The 26701-nt window shown below is 38.6% G+C and overlaps 1 protein-coding gene across 1 annotated transcript in view; it reads right to left on the reverse strand.

Annotated features, from left to right (window-relative positions):
* Positions 1-26701, reverse strand: part of NEO1 (neogenin 1) — a 153416-nt gene that overhangs the window by 116102 nt on the left and 10613 nt on the right. The window contains exons 3-4 of the mRNA XM_075159565.1: positions 10885-11160; positions 6877-7030 (exon numbers count right to left, since the gene is read on the reverse strand). Coding sequence (XP_075015666.1) covers positions 6877-7030; positions 10885-11160 — 430 coding nt within the window. The remainder of the gene's footprint in view (positions 1-6876; positions 7031-10884; positions 11161-26701) is intronic.

Consider the following 26701-nt stretch of genomic DNA (forward strand, 5'->3'; position numbering starts at 1 on the left):
TATCTAGAAAAAAATAGGAGCTTTAGTGGTAAACAAAGATAGCGAAGGATGATCCGTCTCCTATCTCGAGCAAGAAAAATCTATACAAAGGAGATGTTAACAGGAGCTGCCAAAACTGTATCACTTTTTTCCCCCCTCTTCTCCCACTTTCTTGTATTCTATTTACCTGTATTCTATCCAGGTAAATTCATTAGATTTAAACCACACTGTCGAAGTTAGCACAAAGAAACTGAACCTGGAAGTCTTGGACTACACCACCTCCAAGGCAAATCTGACCATCTGAGAAAGTTCTAAGACCATCTAAAAAGATCTAAGAAAACAATGCTCTTCCCGATTCTTGAACCTCTTTGTCTGCGTCTGGACATCGACAGTCCACAAACACAGAAAAGCTTTGTCAAAGTGAACAGAAACAATGTCACCAAAACTTATTTGTGAATGGCATATTAGACATGTTAAGGCTGCGCTAAAACCACGCCTGAAGACAAATAAATGAGTAAGACAAGTCTGGACCTTGACACATCCATATATGCAGTTTTGTATCTTCTTTTATTATGTAAAATTGCTTCTTTGACTATTTGTTCTACCATTCGTGGTGAATTAAATTAATCTGAGCAGCATATAATCTGCTGAAGGCTAAGATGACAGCAGGAAGAAATGGAGCCAACTGGTAAATGGCTACATCTAGCAGTGACACTCAGGATACAAAAGAGGAAAGAAGGCTGTGCAGAAAGAACTGACGGGATGCGAGAAGCTGAGACTAACAAAATTGCAAAGGAACGATAAAAGGCTACACAGAATGTTAGTGTAATTTTGATGACATATAATGCCTTTTTCTGGATATCCACCAACTTCCATCATTACCTATCTAAAAGCAACACGTGCCTTACGATACTCATTTTCCCATAGCCAGCCTCTGGAAAAGCGAAGTAACGTGTGCATGGTGAGGCAGCAGACTATGATGCTTACTAACCAGCAATTAAGATGTTACTAAACCTAAAAAAAACCTAGTAGACCTTGTCACATTAGGCAACAAAAATTTGTCATATAGGATCTCACAAACTACCTGCCACATGGCAGCATTTACACAAATTCTCCTTTTTATCAAGAAACAAGGCTATATAGTTTTCAGCCACCTAAACTGTGTGCCATACTTTTATTCTCTTTGATTATTTTCCTCAAGAAAACCTAGAGTTGAGTCCAGAGTTTACCACTACGTGATCCAATACAAGTTCACTGTTGTTAAAAACATGGAATAAAACAATTAATCTGTCAGACTCCTTGGTGATTCCTTCTGTATGCATTAGCTGTGGAAGAACTGTGAGCTTAAAGCAAAATTGCTTTTGTAATAAAGTAAAAACATCTTAATTTTGTAAGAACAATGAAGCATTTCCACCAAAGAGTGAAGCAATCAGATTTCAGACACTGAAGACAAAGAATCAGCTTAATATAAAAGTGTTAACATAATTTAAAGTGTCATTAAAAACAACAAAGATTGATCAATCAAATGTCAGGGAACATCAGAATCAAATTCAAGCCTTTTATATGCATTCCATACAGCCCTCAGTTACCCACTCACAATATACAATTACTTGAGCTACTTTGGATACCTAACTCACACACTTTTTTATGTTTCATTATCACAAAATATAGTGAGCCTTTATTAATTTACCGAATTCAAACAGCCAGTTATACCCTGAGGTTTTGGCTTTTTTTTTTTCCCCTCTTTTAAATTACTATTCCCAAAACATCTTATAATCTATTTGCAGTCTTCTCGGTAAAGTACAGCAGATAAAATTAGACAGTAAATTAGATTATTTTGCGGAATCTACTACCAGAAAAATCTCCATAATTACTCTGCTATGTTTAATCTTTACTGAGTTGGGCAACTGTAAATCACTTAATACAAATCACTCTGAGTGCCTGGCAAACAATAATATGTAATAATTAAAAATATCACACATTCATGTGAAGTATTAAGAAAAAACCCTGCATTAAGAATATGTATGTGATTTTACAATCAAGACTTTATTTGAATGCATACAGCAACAGCATAAAATTAATGCCGCAGATGCAACCTCAGCTTTGTAATCTCCTCACTTTAGAAAATTATTAACTATACAACCATGTTGCAGTTTTCTGTAGGCATTTTTCAATCATATAAAATTCTGCTAAATTGAACAGCCCAATAACACCGAAGAATTAGCTGTACTTCAATAGCCTTATTAAAATATAATGGTATTGTTCAGGGTCCTTTAAATTATTTATTTTCAGATTAACCGTCTTGTTTACTGTTGCTTTTTAAAGCATTTCTTGCAGTACGTGCATTTGTATTTTCTTCCATATATACATCCAAATACAAATCCATAATATATACTGTTTGAGCACACACTGATTTACACACTGGCAAGGTTTCAAAGCAGAAGAACATCTTCCAAACATTTGAAACTCAGTGCCCGTCTCTCAAGCTCTGAAAATCCATCTTGGCAGCCACCTCACCTAAAACTTCACTTTTCAACTTCAGAATCATGAAAAGCACAAAATTACTCCTGCATTTGCTAACAAACAAACCCTCACGCAGTACGAACCTTAGCCAGACACGGCATTTAAAAAAAAAAAAAAGGCTCAAAGTTGGCAAAATCTGAAAAACCTATTCAACCTGTATATAACATTTCCATTATAGCCTTTTATATCAGGTAATATTGACATTAAGGCAGATTTTACTTTAGAAAGTTTTCTGTAAAGGATATATTTTTTATTCAAATAGCCGTATACTTCAGTGGCTTCTCCTACTTCCTTCTACCTTCTCTCAATATTTTCTATGTTCCAGGCAGAGACCTTACTCATTCTGAGTTTATGGAGGAAATCCAGCTGAAAAGGTAGAATGTATATTCACGTTACTGAATCACATGTATGGCAGGGCGGGTGTGCGTTCTGTAGTGCCAATTTTAAAGAACTATGAGCAGTATACCCTATATCACAAGATTATACACACACAAATTCATACCAGCCTAGAGGCTCGCTTCATATTTTGAAGCTCTAGTTTGGAGCTACAAGCACCGGCACCATAAAGCTCAACCTAGAACTGGGTTTAGCCTTTTCCTTTCTTTTCAAACAACGCTGTTTTGAGAAAATTATTACATATCATGAAGATCATTAGCTTGACTAGTAAGCCAATTCAATGAAAAGCTTTCGTCACAAGTCAAATGTTTTTCCCAGTGACAGGTTATCGGGTCCAATTTTCAACTTTGTGATTTTTTTATCTCTGAAATTGTGAATACAGTAGGAAAGGCCTCAAAGGAGCAGACCGAAGGCAGACCGCAATCCCGAGGGAAGGGCTTACGGATGGTGCAAGCCTAAGAGACCCTTCCTCTGAATAGTCTCTTACTCTTCAGTTTCTCAGGACTGCGACTCCCCAAGTCCTGGGTGGAACCTGGGTATTCAGAGTCTTTGATGGACTTCTTTATGAAGAACCAAAAAGTCAGCAGTCTATCACTTACATTTCTTAAAAATCTTTAAGTTAACTAGTTCTGAAAGGATTCCTTGAAGTCGTAACAGTTTTACTACAATGGAAACTTCTACCATTGCATTAATTTCACCAGTTTCTCACTCAACACTCAAACCTTCCTTCTCTTTCACTCAAATTAGTTTGGAAAATATTCTTCCACAGCAAACTAATTTCACAATATACTGCATTACAGGCTGCTTGTCTGAACAAGTGCCAAGACTGCCATCATTAAAGTTTACTCATATTTATCCATTAACATAAATCTTATTGCAGTCTTCAACAAATACTCCACTGAAATTAACACCTTCCCTTTTTTCAGGTCTTATAACAAATATTTAATTCCAAAAACCCACCACTCCCAATCCTTAAAAATAATCTATTTTCCTTAAACATACAGGCTCCTATACATATTCTCCTTAGCAATACAGCTTGAAAGAAAAGTATTTAATTTTGTATTAGATTAATTGCCACAGTTAAAAAGACAAAAGTAAAAGTAAGGTTGTGCCCCTAAACCATTTAACAAGGGGTGAAAATTAGGGACGTATCTGACCATGCTATCCGAGTTTTGTTTCCTAACCCATACATACACACAGACATGTATCAATATAGATGTATATACATGTGCGTATACATACATATACGTATGTTAATATTAGTCTGTAGTGTGTGTGTATAGACAAAAGCCATGATTTAAGACCTTTTCCCAGGCAGAAGGTGCATTAAAACCTGTCCAGATGAAAAGGATCAGTTTTTTCTTGGGATAAAGTAAAGCCATGCTAATAACAAAAGTCTTACTTTTATATCAAAAGGGGATTTTAATACAAATTAAATGTGATCTAATTTGTAATTAAATTAACAGAACACGCATAACAAGCTAAGGTACCTATTTTGCAGCAGTCTAACTGCAGGCTTTACTCCAACAAAGCACCTTAATTTTTAGTTCTAGAGATTTTCCACTTACTCCATTCAAAAGAATAATACGACAGCTATTGAAGTAAATGGAGTTTAAGAACTTTTTGTTGTCTGCTGTTTGAATCTCTCCTCTGTTAAGACATAGTCATGGGTAGCAGACTTAAGGGTTTTGGCACAGTTTGATCACTTTAACGAACAATAAGGAAGCTTTCTCCTACAGAGTTGAAAAGGAAAAAAAGAAAAAAAATCAACTTTTCTCCTTTACCTACCTTAAAAATAAATTCTATAAAGAGCACACATTTCTCTGTAAGAAAAAAAAGCTAAGTGTTGTAACAAGAATAAAAACTAAAAAATTTTTAAAGCTCAATTTGATCAGCAAAGCAAGGTAACTTTACTCACCCATCTCCAGCCAGACCAGAAAGGTTCTGTAGTACCTGCTTGTGTAGCAAGTCAAAAGAAATACAGTTTTCATTGTTCAAAACCCTTTTTTACTCCTTTTTGATTCTTTGAGCAGAAGGAAACATTTATTTCAAATGGAAGAGTAGTATTTCTTTGTGTTTTCCACTTTATCCTCCTCAGCAAGTACACACCCAGAGGACGCGGCAACCAGCCGATTCCAAGAACAGACAGGCACCTGCAGCTTTCCTTGGGCTGCGCGCACGGCTTGCACAGCTCTTTTGTTGAATGAATAGAGAAATGTTTAGTAAAACTGTGTTTGGGAAAACTGACAGCCCTGTGGCTCCTGCCTCACCACACAGTGTCCACATGATGATGGAAAGATGATCAAGAACAAGTGGCTTCAAGCAAAGAGCTGGTGACAGCACGGGGCAGCGCTGTTCTGACTGCCCGGACTGACAACCCGACCCACAGTTCACAGGGGGGTCCGTACTTGCAGCAAAAGTCTGCTAGACATAACGCTAAAAACTAATGCTAAATATTCTGAAATATCAGGTCATACATGGTTCAAACTGTGCACATATGAAGATCAAATACGTTTACTAATGTTATGCCTCAGTTCTCCAATAATTCTCACTCTGAATTTTGAAAAGAAAAAAATATTTGTGAAGCCCTCAGAAGTTATCATGACAACCTGCACAGAAAAGTTCATAAGGGAACTAACAGCACTGTATTAAGAGCAGGATTTGAAAATTTGGGCTCTATATCAAAAAATGAGAAGAAAATAAAAAGGAGAGCTCTTTAGTAAGCGAGCTTTAACCTCCTTCTGCACTGAACGTGACATAGCCCAGAGAAGTATGGGGTGGGGGGTAGCAAAAATTTATAAAGATATGACATGACATCATTTTACATAGAAGAAAAACAAATTAAGATCTCACCAGGCACATTTATTCTGACATTTCATCCCATTTGATTGTGCAATTCTAATGAGTCTGTACCATCCTTCGTACGTGAATGATTTCTTATATTTACAAAAAATGAATCTAAATCATGTGCCATCAGATTGACAGCAACACAATTTCTCAGTGGTATTAGAACTGTTAGTCACTACCCACAGAAGCTTGCATTTTCCAGATAAAGACAGTTTAAATTATGAGCCCCTGAATTTTTTAATTTAAGAGTTGACACAAAAAAAGGAGATATATTACTATCGTTGGTACTGTAGAAAGACTTGCATATTTCTTTAGCTTCCTTCTGTATCAGCCATGCCACCATATAACTTTTCCCCTCGTTGTTTCACGATTAACTTGTTTCCACATTAATCTCACCATCGACTTTGAGGGACATTGAGAATATTCAAGTATCTGTTTGTAATTTCCTTGTTCTAGTAAGTATGTTTATTAGATGGACAAAAAGATACCTTTTCTTGACAAGATTTGTTATGCTTTTTTATACATATTTTCTACCACATTATTTTGAACGAATACACCAGCAACGACAACGTATAATAGCGTAGTTTTCACTTAATGCATTCCTGAAAGCCCACAATTTTTTTTAATCATGCCTAACATTTTAATATTCTGTTTTAATGAGAAATTATGAAATTACGCTTTCAACACTTATGCTTAAATTCTTATGGAACATTTAGACGCATACTGGACACCTTCAGAGCAGAAACAGTAATGCGAGTGCAGGACTTCACACACATAATATGCCAACATGAAGTAGTCTTAGCTTTTCTGCAGTGTCCTTATTCCCTTAATTGCTTCTTTTCTTCCAGTGGCAATCTAAAAGTAATGTATTCTTAATAACCTTCCTGCTTCAAATAAGATTTCTTGGTTTCAGGTGTCTGCAAAAAAAATACTATGAGATTGTTCCACGAGTCTCATCAACTACGTTACTTGTCATAACACTCAGTCTAGAAGCCCTCCAGCATTTGAAAGCTAGCTTCTGTTCTCCTGGTTTAAAATTAAGTAGAAAGCAAATTGTGCTCTCATCTACAATTGTAACTCTGGCTGGATTCCTGCCGTTATATAAAGTTCTATATGTTAGCCATTACTCACCCTTCTGTGATAAGCTCTTCTTCATTTCTTGTCCACCGGATATATGGAGTTGGAAATCCTACGGCAACACATGGAAAAACTGCACTTTGCCCAGTAACTTTCGTAAGCGAAGAGGGCTGCCTCTCAAACATCAAGTTCTGTGGCACCTCTGGATCTGCAAGCATTTTGTAAATGACAAAGTCGTTACCAGATGCAGAATCAGAAGATGATCATATTAAAAAGAACAAACGAAACATCTCATTTCTTTCCTGCATCTTTACAGGATTGAATCATCATGTTGCCTACACAAATGGTTTTCTGCAAGAGACGCTCCCAGCCTCCCACGTGAACAGCTCTTCGCCATTTCCTCCAGACATGCAAACTGATTTGCCACTGCTGGGATCCTGACTCCTCAAACTCTCTGGGAAACAATTTCAGCTAAAAGCTACAGCCCTGAAACTGGAATTTCCACCAGCTAGTGGAGATTTAGTAAAGAAAGGTGTAGGTTTGTCTTTGTCCCGCCAACCTCGGGCAATCACCTGACTGAGAAAGTGCTTTTATGCACTAGAAAATGAAATTACTGCAGTAAAGAGTCAACCATAAGCAAAATAAAGTAACTAGATAATTTGCACCCTGAAGTAACACAAGATTTATGCTAAACCAAAAATCCACCATGGTTTTCCATCCTTATAGAAATAGTGAATCCTCTGAATTAGTCTTGGTTTTGCTTTGAATCAGGCTGGAGAGGGTTTGTTTCTTCTTTCTCCCCCCCCTTAAGAACAAGCACAAGCAAAGTGCCTATTTACTCAGTCTCTCACTAAGGAAAAGGCCCCTTTGACTGTGGGAACTGAAAACGCACCCACCAATAAAGGCTGTCCAGCAATCTACTCTGAACTGAACTACCACAAATAAATATTCAGAACAAAAGCTATTTTTCTACTTTCCTAAAAATATCCATGACTCTTCAAAATGTAACCTTAGGAAAAAGCTTCTAAAATCAATTTTAAGTAGAACTGTAACCAATTCATCAAGGGGCCTCAGTAACACCTGGACAGAAGATGCAGTTTGCACCCTTTGCCCCTGCAGTAACTTCAGCATGTGCCTTGCACCATCATTAGAGTAAACGAGTTCCTACATACAGCTACAGCATTTCTCTTGTGTTAGTTATCATAACTCTTTCTGCCAACTGCTCAAAAACCCCAGTGTTTATGCTGCATTAATTGCTGTATTCTTAAAACTCAGATGGGCACTTCCGAGTTTGATGACAAGCAAGCTCCAAATCGGACAAGCTATTTTTGGCCCCTCAGTGGGGGCAGATTATTCTGTACCTCCACTACTTTTGCTCACTGAAGCCCATTCTGTGCCCATCACGCACAGTATTTGGCCCGTCTCACCTGGGACCTATGCGATAACTCGCAGGAGCTTCTGAAAGTTGGTTTTGGTGTTCTTCAGCTCAAAGTGCCAAAAATAATAACTGAGCGTTTACAGCACTATGCTAAGAGCATGCACGTGCTCCAAGGTGTAACATGGTGAGGTTGCCAGCGTATTCGAGAGAACCAGGCCCGATGGAAATCACGTTTCGGAACTGTCCCAGGCAGAGGGAGCCAAACTTGGAGCAATCCTGGATCACACCACCCGTCTCAGGCGCACACACAAACCATCATGGCAGCCCTGCCTACCTTCCCTGTTAGAGGGAACTAGTCCGCTTGCCCAGAAATAAGACCATGTGTGAACAGGCGGGTAATGCAGTCAGGGCGACCTGGAGCGGCACATGGAGCAAGCCAAGTTGCAAAAAATGGACGTAACAGATTGCCAGCAAGCAATCACTACGCTAGGGAGAGAGTCGGTATGATTTACTGGAGACAGAACTCATTAATGCTCCACGCTCACAAAAAGGAGTTCAGTTCTCAGGTTAGTGGAAGCTGGACTCAAAAATTAAGTGATTTTTTTTTTCCCCCCTTGCATTCCTATATTTGAAAGCACCTGCTCTCAAGTAGCAGAGCTCAGAAATGTATCCCCCTGCTTGCTCGGTGGCAGATGAAAGGCAGACTGAACGCTCTAAGGAAGCTCACGATCAGAAAAAGTAGAACACTGTCCGTGGATTCAAATCTGCGTGATGCAAGTGCGTTGGGTGTATTTCCAAGGTTCAGAAGCAAAGCAGAGGGGTCGCTGTCAGGCACACATCAGATAACAATTTAAAAATGGAATAAAATGAATGGAGAACAGATTAATTCAAATCCTTCTTTCAAATACATCTCAGACCAAACAATCAATTACGGGGCCACTCAAGATTAAGAGAGCTTTCTGTGCAACAGTTTAATCCCACTTTAAAAAAAAATGCCTGCTGAGAGTGATTTCACAGAACTTCACTATCAACACTTTCAGACTCACGACCAAGCAAGGAAAGAGCGTTATTTGTACTCCCTAATAGAGTTATCTTCAATCACCTTCAGCAAAACGTTACAAAAGCAAGTAAACTATATCTGGAGCCAAAAGAATTCCAAAGATCAACACAATATGGAAGTTCATCAGGAAATTGTCAATTGCCAAAAATCAGAAAAGCCTTAAGCATTCATTTGAGGGGCTACAGAAACATGAAGGCAAAGCAAACTAAAATAATTAAGTTATGCACCTTTTCCAAAAGTGCTGCTCTTCAAAAACTGTATCTTTAGTTGAAGACGACATGAGCCTTTCTTTTCAGAAAGTCTGAAGAGCTTAATGAAACAAATTCTTTCTTCAAGCATGATTAATTTCCAAAGCCTAGCAAACACCTCAATTTTAAGAGAGGGAAGGTTGCAATTGTAAAATTGGGGTATTTTAAAGTGCATTTTAAATAGAGGAGTGACATAGTCATGAGAAACAGAAGTATGTATTGAAAGGGACCTCTGCAGATGCCTAGTGCAACCACCTGCTTCAAGTCCACCTGTTGCCAACACCAGGTCAAGCCCAGCCCAGCCTAGCCCCGAAAACCTCCGAAGATGGAAATTCAGCAACCCTCTCTGGCAGTCCTCCAAGCAGTAAAAATTGCATCAGAATTCCAACACGGAGACTAATTCAGAAGAGGCAGCATGGAGTTCTGGAAATAATTAAGAAAACCCATACAAAACACAGCCCGTATTTCCCTAGTTTGGGAAAGTGCGATTCACATTCCTATCTTATTCTTGGTCAATTTTCAAAACTTTGCGTTAAAACATCTGGTGACACACAGCTCTGTGCAATAGTGTCATTAGAAACAGAACACACTAAATGTAGAAACAGTTTACATCAAGACTGGACTTTTGTTCTTATTAAAAAAACCCAAAACATTTCAGCACAATAGGCGTAGCTAAACCTTTCAAAATAAAAAGTCATCCCCTCTTTTGGGGTTCTGGAGACTTCCCAAAAGGGTCCAATGTTTTAAGAATCAGAACTTCCTAAACATTGGGACAACTAAAAGTGCCTCAGCTTAAGCATCCCAAGAGCGAGGGACTAAGCACCAATTTCTTTTGGAAACTTCAACAGTATTTTAAACATGGGATTCAAGCCTGAGAAACTCAGAAATCCCCAAACATTTATACTCAAAGAAACAGTCAATTCCCTCTTTGTAAGATGTCACAATGGAAGTGTATTACTAGTGACTTTTTAAAAGAAGTCTTTCCCAAAAAGCCCTTAAAAGCTAAACCATTAAATATGGCCAAAAAGTATGTGCATGTCTCCAGCCTATCTCCAACCACTGCAGAGCGCAGACACTGATAACTGATTTTGCTTTTCTGTTTCCCAACTGCAAGATGTAGGTTAGTCGTCCCAAGGGCCAAAATCCTTCAGCTTAAGTGCCTGCACTCATTTTAGGCTACATCGAAAACAAAACCAAAAAACAACCCAATCACCAGCTTCCCCAACACACATTACACTTAGTTCCACTTAAAATATACAAAAATGCAACAGAGCAGGTTCTCGCTCCCCTTTGTAAGTATTCCTGTTAGGTTTTTTCGCCTATCGCTTGACTAATGTTTTAATTCTTAATTTTTTAAAAGAAAAACAGATTAATACCTGGAAGAATTTTGAGCTCTGCTTCGTCACTGTATTTGGGGGTCCCACCACTTTCAATGATGCAGCGATAGAGTCCTCCATCCATATCAGTAGCGTTGCTAATGATTAGAGCTCCACTTGGTAATTTAAATACACGATCATCCAGAAAGACTGGCTGACGATCCTGCTCCCACCTCACAAACGGCGCAAGGTCAACATTGACTTCACAGTTAAGGATTGCACTGTTTCCTTTATAGACAGATGATGATTCTGGCTGACTGGTGAACCTGGGAAGGCCTGCAAATACAAAATACAAAAAGTTAGAAAAATAAAAAATTAGAGGTATTCTGAAGATGACATCAAAGCTTTGAAGTCCAAGTCAAGATTCATAAACCTAGTTTAAAAGAATTAAGCTGCTCTCCAACTCTTTCAAAATCTTAACTTGATAGCACAATGCTAAGCACAGCTGGTGTAAGGGCAAATAAAACCAATGATAAAAGCACTGATTTAAAAACAAAAGTAGTTTTAGAAACAAGCAAATGTCGACAACAAAACAGAAGTCTCTGAGTCCTCAAAAATGGGAGGAGACGCGCAGGTAACCTCTGCTCACTTCTCCAGGGCTGCTGCTATCCTTAAGGAGTATATGGCACAGAAGTGGCAAAAACCAAGACAGTCTCTGCCTGGTACATCCGAATAAATACAGTTTGAACCATATTCTGAAGAGCCACTGATTCACCGGCAGTGGAACACAGATGCCCTCCAGTACTCACTCAGGAGATAGGAACACGGAGAGGTGACGCTTTCCTGTATGCCTTCCACTCAAGTTCACAGCCTACATGACATCTTAATTTACCGCCTACAAGACTACTTATAATGAGGGGTTTTTTCCTGTCGACTTAGAAGCTTTCTTATCTTAAAATTAGAAGTTTAGCAGTTAAGAACCTAAGCCAAAAAGTTGAAAAGTATTTTCTACCACTTTGTCACCAGCCATGGCTAAGTAAAGGTTTAGCGTCACAGTAATTTAACTAGGCCATGAAAAGGAGCCTGAGGCTGTTAAAGGACCAAATCTCACTGAAATTCAATGGAAACGGGATATCCCTTTGAAGATTTCAGCTACAAAACCCTTTACATGTAGCACCATAAGGTAAAAATTGCATTTATTCATATGCAAATATTTATCTTTCCCATGTTAGCGTAGCTGAGAACTGAGTTTCTCCACAGCGTAACACAAAGGCGCCGCTGCCACGCCGACCCAGCAGCCCTGCACAACGAACGTGTCACCTTCGGAGTAAAAACGTTCTCCAGAAATACCCAAAGTCTGCTGAATGGCTTCACCTTTGTTTTGGGTGGCCGTGTCCCGGTGTTGGCAGTGGGGGAGCTGCCGGAGCAGCCACTGTGAGAAGAGGCTGGGGACTCCCCGTGCTGGACACGGTTGGGGCTGGTTCCAGCCGTCTCCACAGTGGCCCCACGGAGGCCACCGCTGAGGCAGCCAGCGCAGCTGGTGGCACCTCAGTGACGCATATCCAAGGAGGATATGTCTTCCCTAAGAACGGGGAAACTGCTGCACAAGGAAAGTGTCAGGAACAGCCCTGCAACAGCCAGGTCAGAGCAGGAGGAGGAGAGGAAGAGCGGCTCTGTGTGCTGCCCTGGGGAGAGCAGAAGCAGTGGGAACGAAGTCATGAAGCTGAGCCTGGGAAATGGGAAGAGGGTGGGGGAAGGTGTTTTAGTTTTTGTCTTTGTTTTCGTGCCACTCAACTTTATTTTAATTGGCAAGAAATTAAATTAATTTTCCCCAAGTCAAGGTTGTTTTGCCCATTGCAGTAAGTGGTGAGTGATCTCCCTGTCTTGACCAATAAACTTATTCATCTTCTTTTCTCTCCCTCCGTCCTGTTGAGGAGCAGAGTGAGAGAGCAGCTGGGTGGGCAGCCAGCAGCCAGCCAAGGTCAACCAACCACAAGTATTTTGCACAACAACTTCCCATAACAGGGAAGTATCAGATCTTCCAGCAGAAATATCCCATCCACCATTATTGGTGTAAGCAAATGGTTCAATAAAGGCAACAGAATACAGTATGGGGGAAGAAGGAGGACAAAGCACAGGATACGAAGAAGAAAAGCCTCCTCACTCTCCATTTTCCATGGTGGTTAGCTATATTATCAGCTCTCCCTTTTGCAGCTTGCACAGAGGTGGTTGTGCAGTCAACACTGACACAAGGCAAGGCACAGCTTGCTAGCTGCAGAAACAGTCTCAAAGTAAAATTTTCATTCCTTTTTATGCTTGCACTTAAAACTAATATTGCGTAGAAACAGCCTGTCAGTACTCTTGACATCTTACCTTTCCCTCTCAATAGCGCACAGCTTCAAGTGCATATTATGATTTTTTTCTTTAAAGTCCATACACTGTGTGTCTTCAATATCAAAGATGGAAAGTGGGACTCCGGGTTGCACAAATTAGACCATCCTAGTACAATTATTCAAGCATGAGAATGGAGCCTGCTGGGAAGCCGTAGGCTCTGGTAACCTTTAATTCAATGCTACTGCACCAGATCAGAAAACACAAACACAAGCCCTCTTCACAGGTAATACCTCATAGTCACAATTATACATGAATGAGGCTGTGACAGTTTAGGTCAGCTCTCACCTTTTCTGCTTCTTCTAGCAAGCCTAAGGGTGAATCTCCTTCAAAAGTTTGATATAATTGGAAAAATTCTCATTTCTCTCTTGTGAAGATGATTCTTTTGCATTGTTTTAAATACTCAACTCATTTCCAAACAGGTCAACCCAATATTTTTACAAGTCTCATTTAACATGTATCTATCAAGAACGCACTGAGAATTTAACAGTAATGACCAATCTTCTCTCGATTTTTAAAATATATTTTGTAAATACCTAGTTCAGTGCTTTGCAATTCTTTCTTCCTTTAAAAAGACATAATAAACAACCACTCAGACCAGGGACTTTATCTTGATGTTGAAGTATACAAAATAGCCATGGATGAAAAATACTGCACGGCTCTTCAATGTGAAGGGGAGGAAAAGGAAGGGATGAGTTATCTACCTCTTGTGCCTCAACCTTCTAGAAAAGTGTATTACCACATGCTGCTTATCAGTTATATACTGGTGCTGGAATTCCATCTCATGTAGTTTTCTCTGTCCATATTCACTACATTCCCCTGCCTAAGAAAGAATAACACATGCATTTCTTTAGTTAAATGGTACTTTCTGTCACTTCCAGCTGGAATCCCTATTTACTTTCAGGAAAATCCCAAGGGTCTTTTGTTTGTTTGTCTTTTAAACTGTCTGATCTTTGCTCTCCAATTTTTTTTAGAAATCTTTGGAGAAGCAGCAAGAAGCAACATCTGATGTCACATGTTCAGGCTTTTCTCACTTGAGTGAAAAACTTGAACTGTAGAATTGTTCATTATTAGCACCCACTTAAGTACAAATTTTAATACATAGTTTTCATGGAACTTTTATATATATATTTCTCCCACACAAAAATAAGTCTGAACCAGGCCAACGGCACCAACTCTGGTGCTCTGCAATTAAAGTCAAGCACATAGGAGATTTATTTGAGCAAACCCACAAAACACCATCTTCACATCCTATATTAAACATAAGACCTATGTAGAAGACCAAAATCCACAAGCTATCATGTGCCACCATGTGATAGATCAAAAATGTTAATGCAATGAGAAGCAGCAGCATACTTGCTCTCTAGCTGTGGCTAACCTCAGATGCTATAGAGAGAAAACAAACTGAACATAAAACACATATATAATTGGGGAGGGGGTACAAAACTAGAGATCTTCCCAATCCTTCAGAATAGCCGGACTGAATTCTAACATGTTACATTTCTAACATACAGCTCACCTCTGTTTTGTCAAGTAATTCCTTCCATAACCTTGTACAGGTCCATCTCCAACCATTACATACTTCCCCCCCTCTTGGAGTTCTATCTGGAGGCTCCTTCCACAACTTCATTCCTCTGAGAAGAAAGTTTCTAGTTTCCCCCCCACTGTATTTACAACCAACTTCTAGTCCTTTGATCTTGACCTTGTTTTGGTATTATTTTGCATCTGATATTTATCCATTACTCCCTCCCTCTAAGGTATTAATATGAATAAAAATCATAGCTTCTTTCAACTTTCCTTCTGCAGAGTTGATGAAGCTACAACCTTTCATTTCTTTTCCTCATTCCCCTAACCACCCTATCCACCTTTAAAGACTCAGAATCGCAGAATCATTGGGGTAGGAAGGGACAGAGCAGAGTCAGCTACGAGGTCAGAGCAGGTTACTCAGCGATTTGTTTAGTCAGATCTTGAAAATCCCCATGGACGGAGACTGCACCACCTCTTGGGCAACCTGTTCTACCACCTGACTGTCTTCACGGTGAAGAACTTCCCCCTTAAATCCAGTCAGAACCTCTCTTGCTTCAACTGGTATCTAATACCTCTTACTCTCCTACCATGCACCGCTGGCAGAATGACAAAGTCAACAGACAAACTGAAATGCCTATTGTAATTTAAGATCACAGACATCCACGTAAACATAACAAAATTGCTTCTCTGTGTCTATTGAAAAGATCTTCCCAAAAGATTTCACAGTCACATTAGCTCTCTGCACACTGGCAGGTTACAGTCAATCCTATAATCCACCAACTAGACCTCTTTTTTCTCGTAAAATCACCAGTCTCTCTGTCCCAACTTAGTACAATACCAAGAATATTGCTGTATCTGCATGACTTTGCACACTGTGCTAATAAGTTTCACCATTATTCAGTCCATAGCATCATTTAATTCCTCCTATAAGACCATCAAGGCCACAGCAAGAGTAACAAGGTCTCCCAAATTTATCACACTTGATAATTTTGTAGGTATATACTTTGTTCTTATAGCAAAATGACAGGTGAGGATGCTAAACATGATCTTTCTAAACTCTAGTCTCTGAGGCATCTTTCCATTCTGAAAACCTCCCTCTCAATATAATCCATTAAATTTTCATAATTACCTCAGATTCTTATCAATCTCAATATTCTCATTTAAATTTCTATCATTTTGACCTGTAATAATTTCTAACGGGACAGCGTATCAAAAGGCTGAGTTGCAGCATGCCCATCGTACTCTAGTGCTCTAAGACATCAATTGCTTCATCAAGAAACTCAGATGCAAATCGCGGACAAAAGTCATGTTACAGTTTAGCCTTCTTTCCATTTTCCTCTGTCCTAATTACCCTCACCTTCAAAATCCCTTTAAAAAGGGCACAGTGTTGGGATCAGACTAATTGGTCTATGATCACCCCTTGCCTTTTTGGACACACATTCTACATCAGTTATTCTTCAGGAAGAATGTACTAGCCCCTGAATTCACAATTCATTAGAAACCTTTATTAAGAGACCTGCATATTAAGCCAATTCTTTCACCAGCCTGAAGGGAGTCCTAGACCTCCTCGTTTTGTCAGATGAGCACTGTGACTTCTGTTTTCACCTCAGCTGCTGCAACCTCTTTACCCTTCGCAACTACCACTTGTACAATCATCGGCAACTTATAGCACAAATGAGAATGTTAGTGGAGGACTAAAGCCCTGCAATTTCTAACATAAAGCTCAACTGCGCTTTTTAAATCCCTTACTAGTACTATTCACTTTTTGGACAAGACAGGCATTGTATATTCTGTTGTGTGCAGGTGCTCCATTAAGAATAAATAAGCTTTAAGAAGGTTTCATTACTCACTAGCAATGAAATTACAGTTCATTTTCCAGGTCATCTTAAATGCTAGTAAAACCTTTATTTGATCATAGTTCTGTGTGTTTTGAAGATACGTATATTTTAACCTAGGCTATAATTTTGTCCTAAAGAGTAATTTTCTCTTATTCTACGATTATTTGCAATTTGCACTGCTTAAAAGCCTCCATTGTGGAGGAGGACCCTTTTGCTTTAGCCAACAGACAACCACAAAACAATAATGATGTATTACAAAAGGCGCTCTAAATACAAGCCTTAATTACTATTAATTCTGAGACCTGTTTATAAACACAGTAACAGGTCCCAGAGTGCTGGCATACCTCCTGCAGCAGTATACTACTAGCAAATACCCTTTCATCTACTAGTCCAGAGTCTTTCCATTATAGAGGTTCTCTTTTCCTCTTCAAAATATCAACTGATCGACTTGTGAGCCTGCATTTCCTTAATTTTCTAACATCGTTTTCAAATGCATTACCACCTAAGCAGATTCAGTCTTTCTATTTAAACTACAAACACATTTAGAACTATTTTTTAAAGTTAATTTAAAAAAAATTGATACTTTTTTCTCAATGGTTTGTATTTCCCAATCACTTCAATCAATAAGACTACGCAAGAAGATCTAATGAAAATCAGTTACGTTTCTAATGAGCAAGCAGCACCCACTCTTCACCCACATGTTGCAAGACATTCAGTGAAGATATTTCCCCTTTTTTTGCTAAGTGAACATAATGATAAATGATACTTTGGGGCTCTGATATTAAAGATAATTTTTTCCATGTTTGTACACACATTAATCATCCCATGGCAGAATAAATACATTATGTATCGATTTTAGGACACTGAAGGAAAATACTACGGACCTAGCAGGAACATAGGTTAATAAACTCAATTTAGGAAGGATGATTTTCCACTTGGAACGTTCTCTAGACACTGGTAGGAGAACATACAAGCAACAGTGCAATTCTCACATGCGTACAATAGGAATTAGATGTACCACAAACTTCAAATTTTCTGCTAGGATAATGCAAATGAGGACAGGGTGGGGAGGAGTCAACTCTGTCCCTATTTTCTCCTTCCCTTTTGTCTCTCCCCTCCTCTCATCAAAAGACCAGAGCAATGGTAGGAATGTGAATGAACAATCTACTTCATGCAAATTTGTTCCATTGAGACGGCATTCCCAGCCTAAGCATTACTGAGATTTGTGGCCCATTGTCTCAATTTCTGAAAAAGCAAAAGATGTGCCTAGAAGAGCAATAATTCCCATGCTCCTGGAAAACACAGATGGTAAAAATTCTGGCTGTAGCCTGCTGCCTTCAATGGAGCCAGTATTTCATCTCCTGTACTTTCCAGAAGAGGAGGAATTCATTGCACTGAGCCAGATGCTAATCCAGTTGAGCAGTCTCTCTGCAAGCATGGTCAGTGCCAATGATTTTCAAGGAGGCTGAAAGAAAAAAATCTTCCATAATCAACAATTACTAAATAAGTTGCTCATAGAACAATATTCTAACTAACTTCAGAGTAAATGCTTGCTTTCTGCTCTAAATATTGATTGTCAGCAGTCCCTGTAAATGCTTCATTTTGTTTAACACGGATGCTATTACCATACATGCATGTAATCCTCTTTAGAATCCTACTAACCTTTTGGCATCAGTCTTGCCAAATCAAGACTGCAAAACAAAAATAAGAGAATAACTTCCTCGTCTCAAGGGTAACAGAAGGCTGCACAGGAATTCACTTTATCCCTGCCCTCGGCAGGTTGTGTACCCTTACTCCATGGTCACAAGCCTGTCAGATCAGGTCTTTGCGAGCGTTTTTGTCATGTGCCTGAGTCTCCTCTATCGCTACTCCACAGACTGCAATTTAACATAATACTTTGGGTAAGCATTAAATAGCTCTAAGCACACACACATATTACATGGTTCTGCAATTAACTGTTTCCAGGCTTTTTTGTAGCATCTCAATGTGCTCAGCAAATGTTTTCCCTGTTTTTTTCCCTGATTATTTTTATTGCAGTAGGGAAAATGTAAAACACAGGAGTAGCTGACAGTTTTTCCCCACCTATTACCTCCTGTATACCAGCTATGAAAATCCTGTTGCCCAACATTACTCTTACTCAAGTTTCTCATAACTTACCCAAGTCTAAACTAACTTCTGCAGTATCATCTGCAAACACTGCCACCCCACAGCTTTCACCTCACAATCCTCCTGCATTAAACTGTTCTGTTCAGACACAGAGACTGTCAATGATTACAAACTGCTGACAATTTTAAGACACTTAAATTTTTCCCCCATTTTTGTTTGCCTAATCCAATTTGAACTTACGACAAATCCACAACTCTATTACTACTTTATTAAAATAGCCTCTTGGGAAGTGTGAAGATTTTCGCAATGCCAGCAGGTAAAGGAGTACAGAAACATGATACCCTATTGTTAAAATAGCTACAACATCTGTTACCCTTCAGTGAAGGCAGCGGATCTTAAAGATGCTGCATATTTTCTTAGCACATCAGCTTCTCACCCGAACCCTGTTAAAAAATTAATAAGTCCAGCCATCTGTGGACACTTCATTAAATTATCACAGCTCCTTTTCTTCTCCTTTCCTTGAACATTATTCAGCATCATTTGTCAGAGTGGCAGAGGTGTGAAACATGTTTTAAAATACAATTTTGTTAATAAGACATATTTCATGAATCTCACTAGCGAATAGATTAGACTTCATAATTACAAAACATTCATGGAGAACAGAAGTCCAGCATTACCTAAATTAAGGCCAGATGCTTCTAGTCTTTTCTACAAAGGAAAAACACGCTCTATCACAATTTTTTTCCCCTTGCTTAGACAAATTAGGCAGGAGAGAATGCAACCTGGCCTAAAATCTGGGCAGGAGACAACCAGTCAGGGGAGATAGAGTATTCTTAGAAGGATTATAACGTGAAGAGAGGAAAATCTACCAAACATCCTTGTTGGCTAAATTAAAGCGAGAAGTATGTGGAATACACAACAGGAATGAGAAATTTCAGCACATAAACAGAATTCTGACTTTGTTAAACAGAGAGTTGGTAGCATAATTAACATGGCACCCTTTGATCAGAATCAAGAAACAGAGGAAAAGGGAGAGGATGTCATTGTACACATCAGTAACGCACACATTGACATATCTACCTAAACACATATAATTAACACACACGAGTAACCTGGTATGACCTCAGAGCCGTTTTGAATGGGCAATTGAACAAGAGATCTCCCGAGGCCCCTTCCAAGCTCAATTATCTTATGATACGATATGGGGAAGCTATACAGAAAATTATGGAGAGATATAGCAAAATATTGCACAAAATATTGTGCAAAGAGGAACAGAATTACATCTGTCAAAACAAACTTCTAACAGGGAAAGTTAGCGCAAAATTGATCATGCCCTGGAGCACGGGGTCAGATTACACAAATTTGAGGTTGCCACCATCCCCTCTCAAACTTGGATCGAGCTTTGCCACAGAACCACAAATTAAAAACAAAACAAAGCAGCCATACATATGAAAATTTAAGAGGGTATTTGGACTAGTAAAACACATCAGAATATTCTAAAGTTTCACCTGGCAAAAAAGTTTCTCGCAGAATTTATTTTAAACAAAAAGTGTTTACATAGTTGTCCTTTACATACCAGTGGTAGACTCTGCAAAGCCTAGTATCCTGGAAGCCCAAACTGAAACACAACAGCATAAGACCACAGCCATGTAGATGTCAGAAAAAAAATCACAAATTGATGTGATCAAATCTGATAGAATATTACGGATCAGTTCTGATTTTGAACCAGGACACAGAAAGCTCAGAGTACCTGTTGAACTCAGTCCATCAACAGAAAAAAAAAATATAGAGAGGCCTGACTTCTTAAGAAACTTTGCTTAGCCTGGAACAACTCCTTACACCCAAACCAGGACACAATAACCCCACGTGAGCTTCTCTTGCAAAAGCTTGATGAAAAGAAGTGAGACAAGAGTCAATAAAATAATCCTGGTGAAACCACTAGACTCGTGACTGACAGCACAATATTGAGTAAGAGACAAGTCAAACATCTAGAAATAACTTTTTGATGCCACTTTGCCAAACACGACTTTTGACAGAAGTCCCAGGAATAACGAAGTACTAAAACAGACCAAGAAAGAAAGAGCAGACATGAGGTACAACCTGATATTGTATCAATTGGAGTACGGGTTCCTAGCAAAAAAAAAAACCCACACAAAAAACCAACCAACCAAACAAAACAAAAAAACCTGAAACAGCTGAGTGTATGCTTGCTATGCTTTGCGACATCCCAAGTCTGCAATGATGATCCAGCCTTACGGCTGACTAGCTGCAGCTCCAGGAGAAGAGGTAGAGGAAAATTCCTCTACCAAACATCTTTGTTTATGAACAAGTAAGATCAGCTCTGAGAAGGGATGAACATCTGGTGCCTGGTAACGTCAAAATGAAAGATAGGGAGAATAAAGAAATTGGAAGATCAAGTACTTTTGACTTGGAAGAAAAAAAAAAAAGAGTAGGCTACGAGCATGAGGAATTTCATATTGAAAACTAATTTATGATTGCTCAAACATATTTGTCCTTTCTGAGCTACGGAAGCATATTTTAACAGCAGGTCACCAACAATAACGAACATCGGACAACCTCACAGTCTTAACAAGATTGCTCCACAACTGCAGAATGTGTTCTGGCAGAATTTCTGATGAAGATAACTGAATATGTATAGCTGCTCGAGCTAGGAGTGAAGCAGTTATGGAAAACCCCCTAGTATAGTAAGGCTCAGCTATACTTAAAAAAAAAACTAATAATGTAGAAGGAAGAAATGCTAAGCAAGAAGTTAATCCAGCCTTCCTTGATGGATGTAGCTCAGAAACCCTTTGGAGGAAACAAAAGAGATCAGAAATGAAGACCTGGTCTTTGATAAGGTATTGAAAGCGTTGAAAAACAAGGACAACAAGACTAGAGAATAGACCAAGGCTAAACAAACAAATCCAAATTCTAGTCAGGTGATATCAAGAAGAGATCAATAAATTATTCCAGGAATGAAATGGGAACAAGAAAGGTGATTCAAGGAAGATCTTCAAAAATACAGAGGTCATTGATGACAACCATAAATGACAGTAAACGTAATAGGGGGTGTGGGGGGGGTTTTGTCCATGGCGCAGCAGAAGGTCAGGCTCAGAAAGTGCTGCAAGAAATGGCACAGGAATACAGAAAAGAATAATTCTGCTGATGGAGTAGAGGAAATAATAGCACCATTAAAATCAGAGACAGGACTTGCAATTAAAGGGCCAAAGAACAGAAAAGCTCCCGCATCAATAGCAGCAGTTCAAGGCGGTAGGAAACGCTGCAGTAGCCACAATGAATTTGATCTATAACACACTGAGAAACGTGGTAAGTAGATATTTCTAATACCACAAAAAAATGAACTGAGGGGGTGCAAACTATGGGATAATTTATTTGGTACATTGAAAGTCATTCTAATAGCAAGGACAATGAAGAAAGCACTGTGGGATTCTAAGAGAAGACCTTAGGATAAGGTATGCAGATTGCCTCATCATTTAAGAAACCTCAGGTCTTGATCAATAGATTGCCTAAAAAAAAAATACAGGCTCACAATTACTCTAAAACAAAATCAATAGCCATAGCAAATGAAGAATAAGATCCGAGTATTCTGGTGAAAGAAAAGAGCTTGACAGTTTAAATAATTTTAGATCCAGGCAAGGCTATCAATTACAAAAGCTCATGTGAACAAGCTATTCAAAGGAGATTAATGCACAGAGAGGACTGTCATGATAAATTTATCAAGAAATTGGAAGAAAGGAAAGATCAGAAAAACTTTTGCGGGCAATTCTATAGACAGTAACAAAGACAGCTGGTACCTGACAACAGACATTTAGAGATAGGAAATAACCTAAACAATTTCACAGAGAAATACTCAGAATCCATGAATAGCAAAGAAACTTGAAGACTAACATAACAGGAGACATAAATACAAAGGAGAAAGAACTTCTATAGATACAAACATCTAGCTGAAAAAGATGACGTCTAGAGACAACAAGGATGCATGGCAGAAAGGAGGAGAAACACTAAAAGGAGTATAACTAGTAAGTTATTCGACAAAATTGTAGTTCACTCAAAGGGACACGGAGAAAAACAGCTAAGGTGTGGATTATCACACTGCTGACCCTCGAATCATGGACAGTTGCTAGTAATTAAGTTCATCATATCAGAGATAGTTTTTTAAAGGTCTCTCCATAACGAAGCCTGTCTTTGCTTTATTTTTAATGTGTCCAATTTAAGAACAGTCACAAAAGAGCAGACCGACGGTGCATCTAATCCAGGAATGCGACTTCAGAAGCTATTAGAAAAGAAAGAGCAACACCTTTACAGAAACCTATAAATTACCTAGAGACATTTCCCCATTCCCCCCCCCCCCCAAAATAGGGATTTATATATGCAAATAAGTAGGAGTTGGAAGGTTTTTTGATAATTTTTAAATTTTTATTTCTAGTGTACTTATGTGAATGATGAGACATACCCCATGCTTTTAAGAATGTCACTAAGAACTAACCTCACTGAAATCAAACATAGCAAGTTTGATAACTTAATTTTTCCTTATTAAAAATAATTTTCCTCCATTTTGTTTCCTTTTCAGTGTCACTAAACTTCCTCTTGAATTTCTATTCCGAAAAAATAATTTATCATACACACATTTCTGCCATGATATTTCTTACCCTTTCTGCTTTTATGTCATCTTTCATTTGGGTAGGTGTGATAGTACAAGCTCTTATCATTTTCAAAATGCAATATTCAGTTGATCAAAAATCTGAACAATGCCAGCATGGAGACCCTTCACTTTTACACTGTCTAACTAAGGCAGAAACCTCTTGTTGAACCCCACACTAGAAAATGCAGCGAGTTAAAAATACAGGCTACGTAAGTAACTATCACTTGCCTGACAGTTTGGGATTTAGTGAGCAATCTACGCGAAAACTTGTCAAACAAAATTACAAAAGGGATGGCTGGTGCTGACATGCAGAACATAAGTAAGGAAAAAATACATATTTGAGTGAAAATATTAACAAATGAGAAAGCTAATCTAAACAAAGTTCATCCAACTTCCTTGTTTAGGGGTGTTGATGCATCATCAATGTGCTCTCCCTATCCACTTTTGTGTCACCACCTAGAATCACCCATCAACAGATCGTCTACTACAAACCCAAGTGATTTTAGAAATTTGGCACTGAAGCTCCCTTTCACAGAATTCATGCTTCTCTAGAGATTAACTATATTGCCTTCCATATTTTCAAAACCAAAGGTCAGGATTTGAATGTATACTGCAGAGAGCTTTAATTTTTATGTAAGTTTAATTTTACAGTAAGTTTATATTATTTTTTGAAGTACATTAACACGAAGACAACTTCGTCCATTAACCAAACGCACAAAGGATACTTTCTTTGCTAATTACAAGACTTAACAATTTAAGTTGCCAACTGGTAAACTGATAAAACCTAACCTTTTTGGTTTATAATGACATAGAATGTTGCACCTAAGAGAATGCCTAATTAAGAAAATCTTAACTTAATGAATGACCACGGGATTTAAACACTTCTGTGCTGTATGTTTAAGGATCAAGAATATTAGCTGCCACAACCATCTTAAACAAGATATTGCAGCAAGAAGGGAGATTTCCACTGCATGTAAATGGGATAGCTGGTAATGGACATCCGAGGTCTCACCAGTTTGGATCTTCCTCCCGCATCCATCTGAGAAAAGGATCCATAATCACACCCCTGCCCCCCCTTTCTGACTGGGCTCAGTAAGGGATCTCTCATTGCACTGAACGTTAACTCCATTCTAGAAAATACATACTAGTTTGTTTTTTCTGAACAGTAATATTAAATTGTTACTAAAGCAGAAAGTCCAGGCACAAGTGTTACAGATCTACTTGTGCCCCCTCTCCTATAGCTACAGGAGAGGATTCGTTACCCTCCAATGAGCATAAATACGCCTTAACTAGCTCACTGACCCATGCAATTAGGGACAGGGATAGTATTGGTCAAAATAGGCTGTTTGATTTTATTCAAGATTAGGTGTAATAAACTTTAAACACAAAAGCTTAAGTAAACCTGCATTTTTAAATAGAAACAGTGGTTTTAATATCATTCAACCAGCAAATTAGAATCTCTTCACCTAAGCTATAGCTTGATCATTAGATATCAATGAAGAGTTTAAAAACAAGCAGGTCTAAAATTCTCCTGCTGTGGGTTTTCTCCCAGGATTAGAACAATCAATTCAGCTGCAGACAAATTGTACAGCTATCTGCTTTGGATGTGGCAAGAAGCTGTCTGATATTAAATCATAACTCGGTATACTGCTTTCGTATGAGTTGCTGGAGAGAACACAGCCCTCTAAAAAGCAGGATAAATTAACTGAATAGACAAGGACTTGATGCATCGGGGAATTACAGGAAGCCATTCCTGGCACGCACATCACAAAATCAAGGGAGACAGACCAATTGCTGCCCACGAGGGAACAGATCCTGGATCAAACGCAACACTTCTTCCCCTCCTAAGTCTAGAGAAGTTACTATATTGATACCCTGCTGATCTCTCCAACACTTTCAGTTCACCTATGAAACGACACAGTTTTAGTTTGAATAGGTTTCTACTGATTCATTTTAGAAGAATTATTTCAGCCATGGGCAATTCCAAGTCCTCTCCTGCCACACCCCCCAAAAAGAATTAAATTCAACCAAATTCTGGAACAAAAATTGTACCCTAATTCTCTAACACCATGCAAGAGGTACACGGGTCATTCAAGATCAGAGTAAAACATCAACATCATTTTGGTTTGGCATCTTTGGGTTCTGTTGGAAAGAAAGAAGGAAAGGAAATCGATGGTACGCCAGCAGTCTCTCAAAGGCAAACCTTTTCAGGTTGCACACCCGAAAGTGAAGCGTTCAGTATCACAAATTACTTCAATCACTTCGGTTCCCATCTCCCAAATTTATGCAGTTACTGTTCAAGAAAAAGAAAAAGTAAATGATGACAAAGTCTACGAATTCATTTTTCCCAACCTTACCCTGAAAATATTTATAATAGTTCTGAATCTGGACCTTTGCTTTCAGCCCAAGTACTAATATAGATCAGTCCAAGGGCTCACACAGATTTTTTTCCTACTTTAATTGGACAAATGTGAATTGTAAGAATTTAGAATGACATATAAGGTAGAACATTTATTGTCTTAAATGTCTAAACGCTCACGCTTTTCATAACAGCTGACAGAAACTGTACAAACTGCAGTTTTGTTAAAAACACCTTTCCCATTTACTTGCCATTGACAAGAAATGCATTTTGATCTAAGCCAATTTATGAAAAATGCAGATTTTTTTCCACAGAAGATGTATTTTTGCAAGGAAAATTTATCACCCATGTCACTTACGTTTACGGGTTAAGTGCTCTTAAGTACCCTCCACTGAAGCACTTAGGCTCTCAGGTTTTTTCCAATTCCAAGGTACAGAAAGTTCTTTATTCATTAAGATCGAATCAAGATTTTTTCCCCCTCACTTTTAAAGGAAATATGTAATACCGAGTAAAAAAAGTGCTGTTATTTCTAAGCTAAGTGCATCTCCGAGGAGCTGGTATATGCACATAGTTTGTTCTGCTCAGCCACTGAACTAAGCTTCTCTCTTACCCTTTAGGGATGGCGCACACACACAGTCCAGTAAGAAAAAAAAGGCCATTCAGTTGTAATCTTCAAAGTTAGGCAATCTTTGCAAAAGATGTGCGATTCTAGAACCGCACAACCTGGCTACTTTTATGCAGTTCCTGGTAGTTATGGCAAAAAGCAAACATAAAGTTTCAACCCAAATTAATGTTTGAGCAAAATTCTTAACTATTCACCATTGTCTATACATAAATAAGTAATTTTGATATTAAATAGCTAAATATTATAACATACCAGAAATTAAGCTCTCACAACCATGACATACCTCTTTGATGACACGCCTTGAAGACACCTAGCTTTAATTGCGAGAACACATCCGTCCAGGTCCTCCCCTCCCCCACCAGCCGTGC

Source organism: Calonectris borealis, chromosome 11, assembly GCF_964195595.1.
Source record: "Calonectris borealis chromosome 11, bCalBor7.hap1.2, whole genome shotgun sequence".
NCBI lineage: Eukaryota > Metazoa > Chordata > Aves > Procellariiformes > Procellariidae > Calonectris > Calonectris borealis.